Source organism: Drosophila guanche, unplaced genomic scaffold (genome assembly GCF_900245975.1).
Source record: "Drosophila guanche unplaced genomic scaffold, DGUA_6, whole genome shotgun sequence".
NCBI classification, from domain to species: Eukaryota; Metazoa; Arthropoda; class Insecta; order Diptera; family Drosophilidae; genus Drosophila; species Drosophila guanche.
This window is the reverse complement of record NW_022995743.1, coordinates 9,402,158-9,418,584: the sequence shown is the minus strand read 5'-3', so window position 1 is coordinate 9,418,584 and position 16,427 is coordinate 9,402,158. Positions and strand designations below refer to the sequence as shown.

Here is a 16,427-nt window from a genome sequence, read left to right as displayed (position 1 = left end):
GACAAAAACCAAACTAATACGTATAAATTAGAGAGCAATGCACCACGAGTACAGTGGGATGCAATGGGTGGTTTGTTGTTTTCCGCGGGAGGAGTGTGACTGCCGACTTATCGATTAAAAATACTGCATGGCCCTCAAAAATATACCGACATAGACATTTACGGTTACAAAATATACATTTAATATACTTTCACTTAAAAGCAGCTGGTAAAATGGAATTTCAATATTCAAGTGCCCATACACTATTCCATCGGTTGGCCAGCAACAAATTGTCAAATGAAGTAACATTTTATTCCCGCCCACGTAACTTTTGTTTTTTGTTTACCTTTTTAGTGTTAACCATATTTTGGAATCAGTTCAATAAAGATAGGTCATGAAAACCCTCCTATCTTGTGGAGAACTAAATGATAATTCAAGTAAAATTACAATTTTAATTCTAAGATTCCTAACTAGCTGGTAAAATTAAACAGAAGATCAAAGTCGAGAAAAATTATTTAAGATTTACGGTATATTTACAGTATATTTTGAAAATTAAAGGGTATATTTTGGTATATTTACGAGGGTCTGTCGGTATATTTTATCGATAATTCCGCGGTCACACTTTTCTAGTTGCGCAGTTCATTAAAAGTCCATAAAAATAGAGTTTTTAGTTCGTATTCAGTGCTAGTTGCAGCTAATTAACACCCCAAAAGGTACATCTAATGAGTGGTTATACGAAAATTAACATACACTGCGGAACTAAACCCATAAGAAAAACAATTGTGAAAATTTCTAAGTAGTCATCAGAAAAAGTGGCACACAACAATATACACACACACGTAGACACACACACATTGACATTGAATGTAACCGCAGATGTGTATGTGTACTTATGTATACATTTACGCGAGTAAATGATAATAAATATAATTAATGGCTGGTGTTTTGCTTTCGTTGCAGCTTGTGGCACCCCTCTTGTCTGCGGGGGCGTGCAATGTTAAGGATTCACGTCAAAATGGGTCCGCAACGTAGTCATCATCCAAGCAATAACAACAACAACAGCAATGGCACCGCCACCAGCAGCAGCGCCAATCGGCAGCACAAGGAGTTTACGTGCTGTTTTGGTCTGCATGTCCATACGGCCACCCTGATGATTGGATTGTGGCATTTGGTAAGAAACTCACTTACCACCCTCTGACCTTTACCCCACCCACACACACAGCTGCAGCAGGCGTCTCGAATTGTGTATACACACCTGCATTCCCACGCATGCAAGTTGCTGCCGCTTCCTTCATATTTGACCCTGTTCAGTGTCAAGGAGGGGAAAAATCAATTGACCATGCCTGCGCAGTTCCTCACAAACTGCACGCATCCAGCAACTCTAAAACTTAAGCACTGCACACGTTCGTCCGGCTTTCACCGCTTAGGTTTTCCTCCCCCTGTGACGTCAATCGGAGTACCAACGGAAGCCGTGCGTCATCTGATCCCCATTGCATTACTTTTGCTAATACGGAAGTGTCGGTCCGAATCCGTGCGGTTACACAAGCCTAAAGAAGTGCCAATTGGTCCAGCTCGCAGCTGAAAAAAGCCCCTACTCCAGCCCATTGTGGGGAGGCGTTGCCTGCACATGACTTGGCATCAGCAATTGGCATTATTCATGTATTTCAGTGCTCGTTCCGCCTCTTATGATTGGGGTCCCCTGCGACACGCTTTCATAGCCAGCCGCCTTGCCGCCCTCTCGTTTTGCAGCAACCAACTTGTCACGCGTCGCAAAATTGATTACAGTTTGAGCAGCAGCAGAATCAGCAACCAAAGCTCTCAAACCTTTTCGATGGTTTTCCGTTTCACTTATCAGCTTCAAGTGCAATTCAATACCACTTCGACGGCGAGTTTCCCCTTTTCTTTGTTTGCCCCTTCAATGGTCGAGTGTCGGCTGTTCAAACAATCGTATTTATTTATATAGCGCAACGGTGCACAATGCATTTTCCGATTGGATTTAATGATATAACGATCCGATCTCTGATGGGGTTTACCGCTTCTTCGAACTACTAAAAACAAACAATGCTCTTCCACAATAAGCAGTGTCGCATTAAAGGTCAATTTGCAGTGAAAACAGAGCCTTGAACCTGAGATGTTTAAGCACGGGCCATATGTGCAAACAGCACAAGCACCAGCACCAGCACCAGCAGATACCCGAATCCATGAGTTGTTTCATTTATTTTTATAAACTCCACGTACTCGCCAGATGATATGCAAACATTTGCTCTCCGCTCTGATATGCACATATGTACAATATCTTTTTGTTCGGTCAACAGCTTCAACAGCCATAAATTTGAGAATTGTTAATTCAAATGTCACTTACCAGCACAGCACATAAATCGCAAATCAAATCTCTGCTGAAACTTCCTTATCTGTTGTGGTTTTTTTTGCCTGCCAGCTCATCGTCATGATAAGCCGTAGAATACCCAAACACCCCTCAAGGTATTCCAAAGTTTGTGCTTAGATGAAAGAATAATTAATCTGTATTTATACAGATGACACGTATTTGCCTCTCCTGTCATTTAAAAATATCAAAACTAGCACTTGACTATACATTTTGACACACAGAAATTGCAATAATTGCTCATTTCCAATGAGATCGCTTCAAGATCAAGGAGACACTGAAGACTCATATTCGGACAGCGCCTTCCCGAGCTACTATCAAGAGGAGAGCCTGGAGGAAGGGGAGCAGGAGCAGACGGAAGGGAGTAACTGCTCTGGGGATAGCGTTGAGAGCGAGGCGAATGGCTCTGTCTTGCTGTACAATAACACAGCTTTGAGCCATGTTGCGCCCCTCCCCAGCAAAGCTGCCGCCTATAAAGAGCGCTCACTCTTCTCCTTGGGCTATATCGCGCCCGATAAGTGGCCGACACTGGAGAAAACCCCTTGCCAAATGAAGAACAAGCCCAATCTGTATGAGCTACTGGTGAAGATGGCCAAAGATCGTTTGAGGACCGATACGGTTATTAAAATCGGCGACTGTCAATTCCCTGTGCATTTCATGGTTCTGCGGAGCTACTCACAGTCATTTCGTGATGCCGGCTACGAATTGCAATTGGAGCTGCCGGAGAATCAGGTGACCCCAAGGTGTTTCAGTCTTATCTACGATTGGATGCTCACCGACAAGCCGCTCCTGCCCCGCCTGGGCCTGCTGGAGGTCCTGCGAGCGGCAAAGTTCTTGAAGATGACCCAGCTGGAGCGCCAGTGTGAGAATTGCCTGCTGGACGGTTGCAGAGAGGACGCTGCCGCATTGTTGTACGTAGAGGCGAGACGCCTTGACATGGAGCGATCTCAGCGGCGTTTCCTTCAGCGAATTTCCAAGTTCTTTCTGACACTTGTGGCCTCCGAGGAGTTCCTCGATCTACCGCTGAAGGCGCTACTTCTTCTGCTTAATTCCTCTATGCTGGGCGTCAACTCCGAGCTGGAGGTGTTCATGTCTGCAGTGCGTTGGTTGAATTTTCATTGGCCACAGCGGCAGGACAAAGTAACAGAAGTCACGTCTTGTGTGCGTTTTCCTTTGATCGCGCCCTGGCATCTGGTACGACTACAGAATTCTGAGTTTTCTGCCTTGGAAGTGTTGAGGGTTTCCTCTGTTTCGGATGTGCGCCAGCAGATCCACAATGGCATTGCCTACACCACCACGCGAATTTACTATGGCGTCGATCAAGAGGGCTTCAAGCGTCACCTCCTCAAAACGGCTATGAGCACACCTGAGCAAAGGACTTGGATCTTCGACCCCGCGTGCGGACACCACCATCGCATTAACTGCAAGGTGGCACTGGACTTTTCATACCAAGCGTTCATTGAATATCTCAACCACCTGCAGGCCCAGCCCACGCATTACTGGCAATCGCTGGAGTCTGCAATGGCCCCGAACGGCGTCGAGTGCCTCAACAGGCATCACTTAATCCAAAGTTTGGACTCCTTAGAGCCAACCAATCAGTGCTAAACTCTTTTAAGTTGTATTCATTTGTTTGAAGAATGTTTAATATATTTCTTGACAGTGATTGTCAGTCGATTATTTATGTCTTCGTCTCCTTCCCATTTGCAGTTCCTTAACATTTTGGCCCTGAGCGTTCTGGCGGTCATTTGGCGCAATCCCGAGATGATGGACGAGCTAGAAAGTGGCAGCCACGACTATACCGTGGATCTCAATGCACCTGCCCTGCCGACGCCCCTGAGCAAAGTGGACCCGCCCTACGCCTACCGCGACCATTCCCTCAACTATCGTAAGCGTGAGCGTAAGCAGTGACACAGAGTGGATGCGTGGATGGATTATTAATTTGCATTTCTTTTATTGTATTGAAATGCTTGCAGAGAACTTTGACATGGGCGGACTGGTGTGCACCTGCATGATAGCCATCACGCTAATGATGATCTATGGAACCATCAAGGGGAAACCGTCGCATCTGTTGCCCTTCTTCTGTCTGCAGCTGTTTGACTTTGCCATAACCACGTAAGCTGAATATTTTAACTCTTTTCTTGTGAACCACCTCACCAGCATCACTTTCTTTCCTATCCCATTGCTAAGCCTCACCGCCGCTGGCTATCTGTGCTACCTGCAGGCCATACATCGCATCATTGCCGAGTCTCACCGCTTGCCCTGGCGCGAGAAGCTGCTGGAGCTGCCGCCCGAGGAGCTCGTCGTGGTTGTTCTCGTCGTTTTCGTGTGCATCGTATTCCTGAAGGCCTACTGCATTGGTATCGTCTGGCGCTGCTACAAGTACTTGACTCTGCGTCAGCAACATATCCGTACCTTGTTCCCATTCCTCGAGACTGGTTCCGGTGTCCATGGTGTGGGCGGTACCTTTGGGGCTGAGGAGAGGGCCTACTCCACTCTGTTGCCCAACTATGATGAGGCCATTGCCCAGTACTTGAAGCAGGCACCGCCTCCATCCTATCAGGTGGCCATGTCCAACTACCAAGAGGATCAGGCCGGAGAAGCTCGCGGTGCTGAGGCAAATCCTGGTGTGGCCCCCCTGTTCGTGGCTCTGAATGCAGCGGCCACTGCAAATGCCGCCTCTAATGTGGATGAAAACATGGACAACAACAACGAAATGCCGAACAACAACAACACGATGCACGTGAATGCCAACACGCCTCCAATGCGACGCAGCGAGGCCGCCCTTGGTCCCATTTCAGATGATGATGATGATCTGGAGGTGATCGACGCAGGCTTGGAGGTGATGGAGGGCATTCCGCCACCGCCGCCCTACAACGATGTGGCCGATGCCGAAGTGCAGGTGCCATCTCCCCACCCGGTGGATCGTCACACAACACCTGGCCGCGACGAGAGCCAGGCCTAAGTTGTGATTTCTTTAAGTTTGTTTCTCACTATGTAATCGTGATGTGGACATGTGCACATGCTCGCATTACTACCATCCACATCCTCGTCTTGCCCAGCCGCACAATTTTTTTCGGTTTTCATTACTTGGCTCATTCCGTTTTCTCCATCAATCTGGTACAACCCTATACATTAATGCATTATATACCTCTACCTATACAGATATATATACGGATATATACGTATATGTATATATATTTATGCATAAATGTGTTGAAAAGTGTTTTTGAAGTAACCTCCATTTATAGCCGTCGCTCATTATATTGTTGTTTAAGGTAAAAAATGAAAACGCAAGCAGATTGTCTTTTATATGCTCTAAACATACATATTTATATGACTGCTTCTACTCAGATTTCCAAAAAAACCAAAACCACAATTTCGGGGTGGCCCCGAAAAGCTTCAATTCCTTTTCGGCCACATCCCATATTCGAAATTAGATGCAACCACAACAACAAGAACCTGTTATAAACGTTTTCATTTGGTTAATTATGAGAACTTCAATTAGATTAAGCCCAAGTAGGTCGTTACCAGATTAATTCGATTGGCACCCGCAGCCCTCAGCCCGAAAGCTCTGTCTATGGATATGGATATGGATGTTCTATGTGTTAAGCTATCTCGTAAGACTCTATGCATATTCTACATATATACTCGATACTTGATACGGAACACATGGCGTACATACCCCAACAGCCACGAAGCTATACATATTATCACCCAGATTTTACTATTATGTATCAAATTAACAGCAAACGAATCGTTTATATGTGTACGATATCTCTATGTATACTGTATACTAAATATGCAAAGATATTCGAATAAATATTAGTTTGTATTTAATTCAAAATGTAATTCCCTGAATTTTCTTTTGAAGACATGTGACTTCTGGCGAATCTGTAGTGTACCGTCGTTTCTACATATATGATTAAATGAGTCACTCTTGTGGTTGCTCCTTTGGGGTCGGGCTTGTAAGCGAGTTCTATGATGTGTTAATCAAGCTTTCCATGAGACTTGATAACGATGATTCTGATCATCGCACCAAGTCAAGCGTTGAATTCGAGGAAAGTCCCGCAGAAAAAAGTACCAAAAGTGGTTTTTTTATGTTTTAAGCGTGTGTACTGTATTTTAAAGATTTTAATTGCCATTCAGTTTTTTTTTTTGTTTTTTTTATATGCATCGAGCTAAGATCGCTTAAGCCTTCCAGTTGGACCAGGTGCGGATCTCGTTCCAGATGTTGGTGCCGGGGCACTCGGTGGCGCTGACCTGACGGTGGCCATACAGAGTGTATCCGGATACGATCTGTCCGCGAGAGACGGCGTCGGCGAGGAGACCCTTGGCGGCGGTAATCTGGGCGGAGGTGATCTTGTCGCTGTTGTAGTTACCCAGGAAGGAGATGCCAATGGACTTGGAGTTCCAGTTGGTGGCATGAGCACCCACCGCGTTCCAGCCGCGACCCTCGTATACGTTGCCATCACCGCCGATCAGGAAGTTGTAGCCGATGTCAGCCCAGCCGAGGGAGTCCATGTGGTAGTTCTGGATGTTCTTCAGCTGAGTTTGGCAAGCGGACTGGGTGGTGCAGTAGTTGCCGGCTGTGTGGTGGATCACAGCGTAGCTCAGGTACGAGCCCAGGGTGGTCTTGCTCTTTGCCGCGCGGCCTCCCCACTGCGACTTGCTGATGATGTTCACACCCAGAGCGGCCTGGGCGAAGAGGAACACAGCCAGAAGGACGAGAGCTTTGTTTGCCATGGTTGAAGATTGATTGGATTGTGCGTTGTGCCACTCAATTGCTCCTTATATACCCCCACCGAACCCGAGCAGGCTTATCGCCTGCAGCGATGAACTGTCGCGCGAGTCAGTCGCGTTCGCGCGAGCCTACATCTGATATGGCGGCTATCTGGAGCACATCCTGATATGGCTGTGATGACGACCCAATCGGACTTCTAATCAGCACGAGTGTCACTAATTAATTTGTCTAAAGTTTCCCTGCAGACCCATAATTTGCCCACTTTCGACGACCTCCAATACAAAAGCTACTTTAGTTATGGGAAATATTTATAGATTGCCATGCAATTATCTTTTATGGTGAAAGGACTTCGAAGGATGCCATAATGTTAGCCGGATAAAACTGTTGATATTCGAATTGGAAGTCTCCAGACATCCATAATCACCCTTTCGAGCTGTAAAGCTTGCTGTAAAAGATGACGCAGTCGCAGTGCCTGGCGCCATGGCAGCGACTTCTTGTTATTGACGTGTAAATTTTCTGCACAGATAAAGTACATTGCAGTACAAAGTAAAGTACAGAGTGTAGAATTCATTGAAGTCATACGATTTTCCAATATAACTCTGCCATAAATTGTGTTTATTTATTTTGTTTATTTTGTTATCAATGGGTTTTCTACTAATTTACGAGCGTCTTGAAAAAGATGAAGTGGCTGATATGATTTAAATCAAATTCTTACACCAGATAGGGGGCGTATGAGAGAGGAATTTCGATTAGATTACTGTCCTCAAGCATCATTAATTTTCACCATGGCTAGTAGGGGTCAGACTCTGTTCATTCTTCTGCACACGCTTCTAATGGACAATGGACACAATGTCAAGATAACTGACTTATTTCATTCGCGTATTCGCAGATACAGATACGCGTACCACAGAACTGTTTGGACGTGAGCCAGTTTCGGCTGGAGCAAGCGAGTCACTGGTTCCGCGAGAACCGAACTTCTCATCTCTAATCAGCTTATGCCGTAATGAAACAACAGCCACAAGGAAGAGTGAGAGTGATGACAATAGTATGCATACGATTATTCACCGTTACATTCTGACAATCTCAAATAATCTCTGATCGTGGTTACGGATTAATCAAGTTTCCTTAATGCAATTTCAGATAAATTCAATTTAAAATATTTACATTGATTTAGCTTCAATAACTCTAAATGATGGTCCCGTAGATCCAGATTATTTTTGAGTTCAAGGCGGGGAACGGTCCAACCCACAGCTGGATCTTTTTGGCGCAAGACTGAACTCCTACCGGGAGGGGGAGCAATTGAAGCAAGTCCCCTACTTAACCCTCCCCCCAAATGCGCTTTGCGGTTTCATTGTTGGTCAACGAAGCACGGGGCAAAAGGGAACCGAAATTCATCTTCAAACTAAAAGCTTAAGCATACAAAAAAGCTTCAAACTATTCAGAATTACTTTGTTAACTACGCTGTGGTTAATGCTACCAATTGAGAAGCTCTTGTCCGAGTTTTGGGTGGAGCAGTGCATTAAAATTTGTAGCTACATTGCACGTCTTAAATCAAAAAGTTACCGAGCTCCATTCCTTATTTTTAGCACGAATTTCTCATTGTCCCTTGTCCGACTGGGCCACGACTGCGTCCTCTGCCATTGTTAAAACGAAGCCGTCAAGTTTGTGTCAAAGTTTAGCTCAACAATTTGAGCGTGAGATGTGCGACGACGACTTAATGATATTCCACAAGTTTCTCATGCTTGAATGGGGCTGTTCAACGGCTTCCTTCCATCCTTCCACACATCCTCGCGTCTCGTCTCGCCTCCGCTCCGATGTGGCCCCGCATCAGTGGAAAATTCGTTGCTTCGTTGCTGGAAATTAGAAAACTTTTCGGTCAATTTGAACGAATGCAATACTTTGACAGCTCGAACGTGAGTGTTTGGGTGCCCAACGAAGATGGAGAGCGGCCCTCCGGTCACCCAGCCCACCCTTTTGGAAATTGACTTTTCTTTTGTCCAGTACATTAAACATTTACATGGCAGCGATCCTTAAACGAATCTGCCTCCCATGCATACACTCGTTGTCCACTGCCCCAGATCAATCCAAGAATTAAGATTTCATTTTTGTAGTATTTGTATTTCCATGACAAAGTCTAGCCGGACCAGTGGGACCAGCCGCGGATCTCGTTCCAGATGTGGGTGCCGGGGCACTCGGTGGCGCTGACCTGGCGATGTCCGTAGAGGATGTATCCAGAGCTGAGCTGGCCACGGTTGACGGCGTCGTTGAGCAGGTTCTTGGCAGCGGCGATCATGTTCGGCTCCAGGGTGTCCCAGTTGAAGTTGCCCAGGTAGCTGATGCCAATGCTGTAGGGATTCCACTCGGCGGCATGGGCACCCATGCGGTTCCAGCCACGACCCTCGTACACATTGCCGTCACCTCCAATGAGGAAGTTGTAGCCGATATCGGGCCAGCCCAGGGAGTCCATGTGGTAGTTCTGGACGCTGCGCAGGACAGCCTCGCAGGCGGACCGGGTCTCGCAGTAGGAGCCGGCGGTGTGATGGATGATGGCGTAGCCGAGGTAGTTGCCCAGGGCTACGGTCCAGCTGGGAGCACGGCCGCCCCACTCTCCCTTGGAGATGACATAGACGCCTTGGGCCATGTACTGGCTGCACACCAGCACGGCGAGAAGAAGAGCAACTTTGGACACCATGACTGTGGACGGTTATGGTTTCTGACGGAGAATCCCTTTGCCGATGAGCTGCTTTTATACCGAATCGATCCACTAAAACTTGAATGGGATCTTATCGAGGTACTATATAAAACTGATTTACAATGCCACTAATCATTAATTCGNTGGAGGCCATTGTTTGTGCTCGGATTGGTTTATTTATGTAATCGTAAGCCTCTAGCCGGACCAGTGGGACCAGCCGCGGATCTCGTTCCAGATGTGGGTGCCGGGGCACTCGGTGGCGCTGACCTGGCGATGTCCGTAGAGGATGTATCCAGAGCTGAGCTGGCCACGGTTGACGGCGTCGTTGAGCAGGTTCTTGGCAGCGGCGATCATGTTCGGCTCCAGGGTGTCCCAGTTGAAGTTGCCCAGGTAGCTGATGCCAATGCTGTAGGGATTCCACTCGGCGGCATGGGCACCCATGCGGTTCCAGCCACGACCCTCGTACACATTGCCGTCACCTCCAATGAGGAAGTTGTAGCCGATATCGGGCCAGCCCAGGGAGTCCATGTGGTAGTTCTGGACGCTGCGCAGGACAGCCTCGCAGGCGGACCGGGTCTCGCAGTAGGAGCCGGCGGTGTGATGGATGATGGCGTAGCCGAGGTAGTTGCCCAGGGCTACGGTCCAGCTGGGAGCACGGCCGCCCCACTCTCCCTTGGAGATGACATAGACGCCTTGGGCCATGTACTGGCTGCACACCAGCACGGCGAGAAGAAGAGCAACTTTGGACACCATGACTGTGGACGGTTATGGTTTCTGACGGAGAATCCCTTTGCCGATGAGCTGCTTTTATACCGAATCGATCCACTAAAACTTGAATGGGATCTTATCGAGGTACTATATAAAACTGATTTACAATGCCACTAATCATTAATTCGTGTTGGGGGAAGAACCTTTCGGAACAAGCCTCGTCACAGTCCTCTGATTTGCAAGAACGGCCACTCCAATGGGGTTTATCAAAGAACATGGGGCGACACATTGACTGGCATAAATATATTTTATTTCGGAGCAATGTAACTATCTTTGCTGAACTCATGGACGACGTGCCACTCAACGAGGGCGGAATACATGATGAAAACTGCATATAAAATAAACGAGAATACTCCTGCGGAGCGGCGAGCGAAGAAGTTGAATGTCAAGGTCCACCACAACGTGGATAGGATGGCCAGATAGAAGAAGATGTAACAGTTCTCGCCAAGCTTTCCAAACAGAAAAAATGTGGGGCCATGGCGGACAGTTTTCTGGAACAAGATTGCCAGGCCCATGCCACTCATTATATCTGGATTTTGTGATGCGAAAATTAGGCCAGTGGACACGTGACTTTATCGTGACTTACTGAAGATGGGAGCACCTAAGATGGCGCCCAAGGCCATCTGTTCGTAGCCCTCCATGGCCAGGGATACGGCCACAATCATGTCCGAGATAGAACCGGCCAGCGATCGAAAGGTGACGGCCACGAAGGGCTCGGACAGGTACAGGATCAGTCCCCCAATGCAGCACAGGAACTCGAGCTCGGCAGCAAAGATTGCCATTATTAGCAGCGAACCGGCGGCATTCAGACCAAGAAATAGCTTTGGAGTACGATTAGAGTGATTAATGGGCGGCTCAATGGCAACGGATAGCTCAATGCCTCACCAAATGGTACGGGGGCGGTAAATCGGTTCGGGAATTTATAAATGTAAAGACAGCTAAGGGAACTGTGATGCACAGACTCCACGTGGCATACGTGAATTGCATTTCAATGAACCAGCCAGTGAACTTGTTCACAATAATAGCTACGGTGAAGGTCAGGCTAAGGTCAAATGGAAAACTGGTATTGGATTACTGGCACTTACACTCCAAAAGCATGATCATAAACACGGGGCAGGTGACTATCTGAATGCAGTTGAGCAACTTGCTCCAGCCGTGCTTATCCTTCTCGTAGTCCACCATGGGCAGAAATATCGTACAGAAGAACTCCAAAGGTGCTTTCAATATCATCAGAAAGCGCGTACAGCAACCGGAAAAAGCCCATTTCTCCAGATCGAGGGGGAGTACGGTCTCCCAGAAATCTGCGAACAGAAAAAGGTTCCGCGAATTCTGATTCGAATGCAGTATCGTGCGTGTTGCCTCAAAATCCACTTCGGGAGTTGTTGGCTTTGGCCTGGGTGTGGTGAATCCATAGGAAAACCTCCTGGCAGAGTGCGGAATTTCGCTATCGCTGTGAAATCTCCAGGAGGAGCTTCGCCGTCTGCCCCTGTGTCGGTGAATACTTAGCTGATGATCCTTCTCCAATTCGTTAAGTGTGTACCGCATCCGGCCTATCTGGGCATTGCGTTCCTCAGACTCTGGACTGAGAATTGCTTCCGAAATCTGTGCACGCAGCGCTGAAAGCAATCAGACTCAAGAAACACAATCCAAAGACTCAATCGTAATGTTAATACTCACATTTGATGGTCTTGCGCACCACGATGAGATCGGAAATGTTTACCAGCACATAAACGCAGTAGCCACAGATCAGATCTATTGAAACGGGTTGCGCTTAGGGAGATAATTCAGGGGAGATCTTGGAACCGCTTACAGATACCATCTCTGGCGTAGAGGCGCTCGTGCCTGAGCAATACAAAAGTCAGGGTCTCACACGCCAGCATCAGAATGAGGAGATCCCGCAGGGTGTTGTGAGGGTTCATCTTGAAGGGTTTGAGGTAACAGACCATTCCGCCGGCAACCAGAACGATGGCCAATGAATTGCTGATGGAAATGGAGTACATGGGTGCCTCGGATCTCACTGGCAACATGTTTGCCAGTGCGTCCGGCATGGAATTTCCAATGGCGAGCAGCATCGAGCCGGCCACATACTCACTCAGGCCCATCTTCATCGAAATAATCTTCAGCATGGGACTGAAACTGAGAGGAAATACAACTGGGCATGAGCAGATCAACATCAGACATCGGATCACCATCACTCACTGACTCTCGACGATAATGCTAATGGTGACCATCAGAGCAAATATCACCAGGAGCATAATGAACAGCGCGCACAGCTCGGTCAACTTGCTCCGTATGTTCAGGTCACAATATAGAAGAGTAAAATAATGGACCATGGTCGAGAGAACGTCACACTCGGCCAACTTGTCGGCCAACATGCATCGATCCTCATAGTCGACGTCCATTATGCCAAAGCAACTCATCTGCGGCGTCACTTGGTCTGTTAAGCTGCGAGCTCCAATTGTGGGAGATTACTTACCTCATGATAGTTCATGGCATAGAAGGTCTTATTATCATCATTTTCAGTATGCATGGCCAGGCGAGTATATTACGAGTTAGATTAGATTATTGGATTGAAGTTTAAGGTTTAAAGTGATTGAAACACAAAAGGCTGATTTACTCAGTGTACTCAAACAATCGATTGACTCCCTTAGTGCATTTCCTGTCATGCATTCCACGATAACTACGATCTGTGGCAACTCCAGAGGAAGAGAGTTATCCATTGGTAGAATCCTGAACATCAGCCACATTATGGCTCTTTCTGCGGAACAAAGTTGCGAGTTTTCAGTACACCAAGTTGGCCGTACAGTTTCTGTCTGTGAACTAAATCGAAACTCAATTGTAATTCAGGCAGTATTCAGAGAAAGGGAAAAGTATCTGCACAATGTCTGAGAATTTAAACAAAAGTGGCTTAACCGTTGCCTATGAATTCAGTAACTATCTCTCGGATGTAAGTACTTATTCCCACTGCAACCACCAATCCACAAAACCTACACAAAACTCAACTCCTGTTGTTGCAGATGAGCTGCATGACGATGATGCGACTCCCTTATGGCAAGCGTTGCAAGATGGCCATCGAAGTGAAGCACTGCGAACAAATCATGAATATATTCAACTACTTTCGCATGATGTACTGCTCGTTCAACATTCACGATACACTCACCGAGATATGCATGGTGCTTGTCTTCATTCTGATATGCCTCGCATTTCTGGAGCTGATGTCATCGAGCATTCGATTGTTGTAAGTCGCTGACGCTGAGATTTGCCATTGATTTCCCATGCTGCTATTCCACATTTCATAGCTTTACTCCTGCCTTGAAAATCGTCTCGGTTTGGCTGCACATGAATGAGTATCTGACGGGCGTGACCCTCCTGTCCTTCGGCAATGCAATACCCGACATTATCGGCAACCTGGCGCCCATCAGGGCCAATGCAGCGATATTCTCAATAGTCGTTGGCAATGCACTGGTCATCATACTCCTAAGCGGCGGCATGATCTGCTTCCTGAAGCCATTCAAGTTGAGCGGTCCCAGCACCACCAGAGACCTGCTGTTTCTGCTGCTTTCTGTGGAGCTGGCCCGATACATCATTTTATTCGGCGGAAAGGTGACTATTGCCAAGAGTGCTGGTGGGTTTCCTCAGTTTCCCTGTCCCACATTCGCACTGCACTCAATTCTTCGAACCCTCTTCGTTCCAGTGATGATTTCCATTTACATTATCTATGTGTCCATCAATGTAATCGATCTCTTGATTCTGCGCCACGGCATTAAAAGTAAGTGAGAGGATTGTTAGACCACAAAATGAATTACAATTTGCATCCTCAAGAACTTCGTAGGGAACTCCACGAACTGCTGTCTAGGCCACCTAGCGCAGAGCGGGACCAAGAGATAGCAGAAAAACGACATTTGATATACTTACTCAAAGTTCACGACGAAATGATAATCACGGACACTTCGAACTTCCGCCGCAATCTCGCGGAAAGACGTCGCTTTATAAGGGGTAACGGGGTCAATGTCAGTTTCTTTACCACATCCAAGTCGGTGGATCATCACGAACGTGTTGACTTTACGGCCACTGGAAAAATGCTACATAACGAACGAAATCCGAAGAACTTGTATCTATTCAGCGACTTCCTCGGCTCCCTGAATCCCATCGATATGGAGGAATGGCAGCTGGCCGGCTGGTGCTGGCGCTCCTATCTGATCATTGGGTCTCCACTGGTATTCCTGCTGCTGCTGCTCATTCCCTATGTGGACTATGAGAAGGAGAAGCACGGCTGGAGCAAGTTGCTCAACTGCATGCAGATCGTTTTGGCGCCGTTCTTCTACATGGTCCTTGTGCACTGTAGGCATTGATGGTGAGCGGGAGATTGCTTGAGATGATGCCTTATGATGCTCTTATTCCAGCACTGATTGTTGACGAATACGACAACTGGTATCTCATCCTCCAATTTTCCTACGCAAAGTGGTCCTTCCTGCTGACAGTGCCGCTGGCCATAGCCGTCTTTGCTCACAGTCGCACCGATGTGCCGCCCTTCTATCATATCGTAAGAACTATCACTAAGAAACTCAATGAAACCTCAAATACCCTATCCTACCGCCCCTAGATCTTTGTCGGCTTGAGCTTTACAACATCGATTGTGAACATCTGGGTGTGCACCTGCGAAATCGAGGTGCTGACTTCTGTGGTGGCCAATGTCTTTCACATATCCGCAAACTTTATGGCCATCACCATTGGCTCGTTGACGATTTCGGCCGCGGATTTAATAACAAACGCCACCCTCGCCCTCCAGGGCTACGAGAAGATGGTCTTTGCGGCCATAATCGGTGGACCACTACTCAGTAAGTTGGCGATCTTGGCCTTAACTCCTGTGACATTCGACTTCTGACCTTTGTTTGCAGACAACATCATGAGCATCGGCATGTCCCTGTGGTATAATGAGAGTGTGAGACAAGAGGGAAAGGCGTCCCCGCTGTATGGCTACCACGGAGAGAACTGCTACATATTCATTATGATCACCATTGTCGGCACATTGTGCTGTTGCTTCACCTTCAACTTCTTCATCCGTCGCTCAGCTGGCATATTCCTGTGGGTCCTATTTCTACTCTTCTTCGTCTACACCGCTGGCATGGAGTGGGGCTTCGTGCATGGCTTCAATGATGACTTGCAAAGGGATCCCCAGTAGTTCTCTAATCCTCAATTTATCCCTAATAAAAATGGAGGCCATTGTTTGTGCTCGGATTGGTTTATTTATGTAATCGTAAGCCTCTAGCCGGACCAGTGGGACCAGCCGCGGATCTCGTTCCAGATGTGGGTGCCGGGGCACTCGGTGGCGCTGACCTGGCGATGTCCGTAGAGGATGTATCCAGAGCTGAGCTGGCCACGGTTGACGGCGTCGTTGAGCAGGTTCTTGGCAGCGGCGATCATGTTCGGCTCCAGGGTGTCCCAGTTGAAGTTGCCCAGGTAGCTGATGCCAATGCTGTAGGGATTCCACTCGGCGGCATGGGCACCCATGCGGTTCCAGCCACGACCCTCGTACACATTGCCGTCACCTCCAATGAGGAAGTTGTAGCCGATATCGGGCCAGCCCAGGGAGTCCATGTGGTAGTTCTGGACGCTGCGCAGGACAGCCTCGCAGGCGGACCGGGTCTCGCAGTAGGAGCCGGCGGTGTGATGGATGATGGCGTAGCCGAGGTAGTTGCCCAGGGCTACGGTCCAGCTGGGAGCACGGCCGCCCCACTCTCCCTTGGAGATGACATAGACGCCTTGGGCCATGTACTGGCTGCACACCAGCACGGCGAGAAGAAGAGCAACTTTGGACACCATGACTGTGGACGGTTATGGTTTCTGACGGAGAATCCCTTTGC

General features: G+C 47.7%; 8 protein-coding genes across 13 annotated transcripts in view; 3 read left to right on the top strand and 5 right to left on the bottom strand.

Moving 5' to 3' along the window:
* Positions 1–582: 582 nt before the first annotated feature.
* LOC117578610 (lysosomal-associated transmembrane protein 4A) lies at positions 583–5,848 on the top strand. 4 transcript variants are annotated; one of them, XM_034264207.1, is made up of 5 exons: positions 583–692; positions 940–1,150; positions 4,070–4,247; positions 4,336–4,474; positions 4,550–5,848. In XM_034264207.1, exons 2-5 carry the CDS (start codon positions 974–976, stop codon positions 5,322–5,324), a joined length of 1,269 nt encoding a protein of 422 aa, XP_034120098.1. In that variant the 5' UTR covers positions 583–692; positions 940–973; the 3' UTR covers positions 5,325–5,848. The 4 variants fall into 4 exon arrangements, with proteins under 4 accessions (XP_034120098.1, XP_034120097.1, XP_034120095.1 ...); XM_034264206.1 differs by having other exon boundaries at positions 4,070–4,253; XM_034264204.1 differs by having other exon boundaries at positions 4,070–4,259.
* On the top strand, positions 1,171–4,043 carry LOC117578609. The gene has a single exon (XM_034264203.1). The coding sequence runs from the start codon at positions 2,612–2,614 to the stop codon at positions 3,965–3,967; it is 1,356 nt and encodes a 451-aa protein (XP_034120094.1). The 5' UTR covers positions 1,171–2,611; the 3' UTR covers positions 3,968–4,043.
* A 681-nt stretch (positions 5,849–6,529) lies between the features above and the next one.
* On the bottom strand, positions 6,530–7,130 carry LOC117578615 (peptidoglycan-recognition protein SC2). The gene has a single exon (XM_034264214.1). It carries the CDS (start codon positions 7,103–7,105, stop codon positions 6,551–6,553), a length of 555 nt encoding a protein of 184 aa, XP_034120105.1. The 5' UTR covers positions 7,106–7,130; the 3' UTR covers positions 6,530–6,550.
* A 2,070-nt stretch (positions 7,131–9,200) lies between these two features.
* On the bottom strand, positions 9,201–9,835 carry LOC117578613 (peptidoglycan-recognition protein SC1a). The gene has a single exon (XM_034264212.1). The coding sequence runs from the start codon at positions 9,793–9,795 to the stop codon at positions 9,238–9,240; it is 558 nt and encodes a 185-aa protein (XP_034120103.1). The 5' UTR covers positions 9,796–9,835; the 3' UTR covers positions 9,201–9,237.
* Positions 9,836–9,951: 116 nt separating this feature from the next.
* Positions 9,952–10,588, bottom strand: LOC117578614 (peptidoglycan-recognition protein SC1a). The gene has a single exon (XM_034264213.1). The coding sequence runs from the start codon at positions 10,546–10,548 to the stop codon at positions 9,991–9,993; it is 558 nt and encodes a 185-aa protein (XP_034120104.1). The 5' UTR covers positions 10,549–10,588; the 3' UTR covers positions 9,952–9,990.
* A 223-nt stretch (positions 10,589–10,811) lies between these two features.
* Positions 10,812–13,205, bottom strand: LOC117592510 (mitochondrial sodium/calcium exchanger protein-like). Its single transcript, XM_034286354.1, has 7 exons — positions 12,763–13,205; positions 12,374–12,699; positions 12,241–12,315; positions 11,649–12,179; positions 11,449–11,588; positions 11,150–11,384; positions 10,812–11,092 (listed from the first exon to the last, which is right to left on the bottom strand). Exons 1-7 carry the CDS (start codon positions 12,981–12,983, stop codon positions 10,812–10,814), a joined length of 1,809 nt encoding a protein of 602 aa, XP_034142245.1. The 5' UTR covers positions 12,984–13,205.
* A 137-nt stretch (positions 13,206–13,342) lies between these two features.
* Positions 13,343–15,776, top strand: LOC117578608 (mitochondrial sodium/calcium exchanger protein-like). Its single transcript, XM_034264202.1, has 8 exons — positions 13,343–13,510; positions 13,581–13,801; positions 13,863–14,188; positions 14,258–14,332; positions 14,386–14,904; positions 14,967–15,106; positions 15,167–15,401; positions 15,462–15,776. Exons 1-8 carry the CDS (start codon positions 13,445–13,447, stop codon positions 15,743–15,745), a joined length of 1,866 nt encoding a protein of 621 aa, XP_034120093.1. The 5' UTR covers positions 13,343–13,444; the 3' UTR covers positions 15,746–15,776.
* A 13-nt stretch (positions 15,777–15,789) lies between these two features.
* The window catches only part of LOC117578612 (peptidoglycan-recognition protein SC1a), a 1,313-nt gene continuing 675 nt past the window's right edge, over positions 15,790–16,427 (bottom strand). The window contains exon 2 of one of the 3 annotated variants that reach the window (XM_034264210.1): positions 15,790–16,191. In XM_034264210.1, the coding sequence (XP_034120101.1) occupies positions 15,829–16,191 (363 nt within the window). In that variant the 3' untranslated portion in view covers positions 15,790–15,828. Of the gene's footprint in view, positions 16,419–16,427 lie in introns of those variants that run through there. The other 2 variants (XM_034264209.1, XM_034264208.1) reach the window with 2 other exon arrangements.

What these genes read in the sequence shown, in the direction of transcription:
- LOC117578613 (XM_034264212.1), bottom strand. Translation starts at nt 9,795, where the DNA reads ATGGTGTCCAAAGTTGCTCTTCTTCTCGCCGTGCTGGTGTGCAGCCAG.
- LOC117578615 (XM_034264214.1), bottom strand. Translation starts at nt 7,105, where the DNA reads ATGGCAAACAAAGCTCTCGTCCTTCTGGCTGTGTTCCTCTTCGCCCAG.
- LOC117578610 (XM_034264204.1), top strand. Translation starts at nt 974, where the DNA reads ATGTTAAGGATTCACGTCAAAATGGGTCCGCAACGTAGTCATCATCCA. An exon ending in TGATTGGATTGTGGCATTTG is followed by an intron (nt 1,151 to 4,069) that starts GTAAGAAACTCA and finishes TCCCATTTGCAG; the next exon opens with TTCCTTAACATTTTGGCCCT. An exon ending in CAACTATCGTAAGCGTGAGC is followed by an intron (nt 4,260 to 4,335) that starts GTAAGCAGTGAC and finishes AAATGCTTGCAG; the next exon opens with AGAACTTTGACATGGGCGGA.
- LOC117578609 (XM_034264203.1), top strand. Translation starts at nt 2,612, where the DNA reads ATGAGATCGCTTCAAGATCAAGGAGACACTGAAGACTCATATTCGGAC.
- LOC117578608 (XM_034264202.1), top strand. Translation starts at nt 13,445, where the DNA reads ATGTCTGAGAATTTAAACAAAAGTGGCTTAACCGTTGCCTATGAATTC. An exon ending in CTACATGGTCCTTGTGCACT is followed by an intron (nt 14,905 to 14,966) that starts GTAGGCATTGAT and finishes CTCTTATTCCAG; the next exon opens with CACTGATTGTTGACGAATAC. An exon ending in AATCGGTGGACCACTACTCA is followed by an intron (nt 15,402 to 15,461) that starts GTAAGTTGGCGA and finishes CTTTGTTTGCAG; the next exon opens with ACAACATCATGAGCATCGGC.
- LOC117592510 (XM_034286354.1), bottom strand. Translation starts at nt 12,983, where the DNA reads ATGAGTTGCTTTGGCATAATGGACGTCGACTATGAGGATCGATGCATG. An exon ending in AGCATTATCGTCGAGAGTCA is followed by an intron (nt 12,700 to 12,762) that starts GTGAGTGATGGT and finishes ATTTCCTCTCAG; the next exon opens with TTTCAGTCCCATGCTGAAGA. An exon ending in TATGATCATGCTTTTGGAGT is followed by an intron (nt 11,589 to 11,648) that starts GTAAGTGCCAGT and finishes CCTTCACCGTAG; the next exon opens with CTATTATTGTGAACAAGTTC.
- LOC117578614 (XM_034264213.1), bottom strand. Translation starts at nt 10,548, where the DNA reads ATGGTGTCCAAAGTTGCTCTTCTTCTCGCCGTGCTGGTGTGCAGCCAG.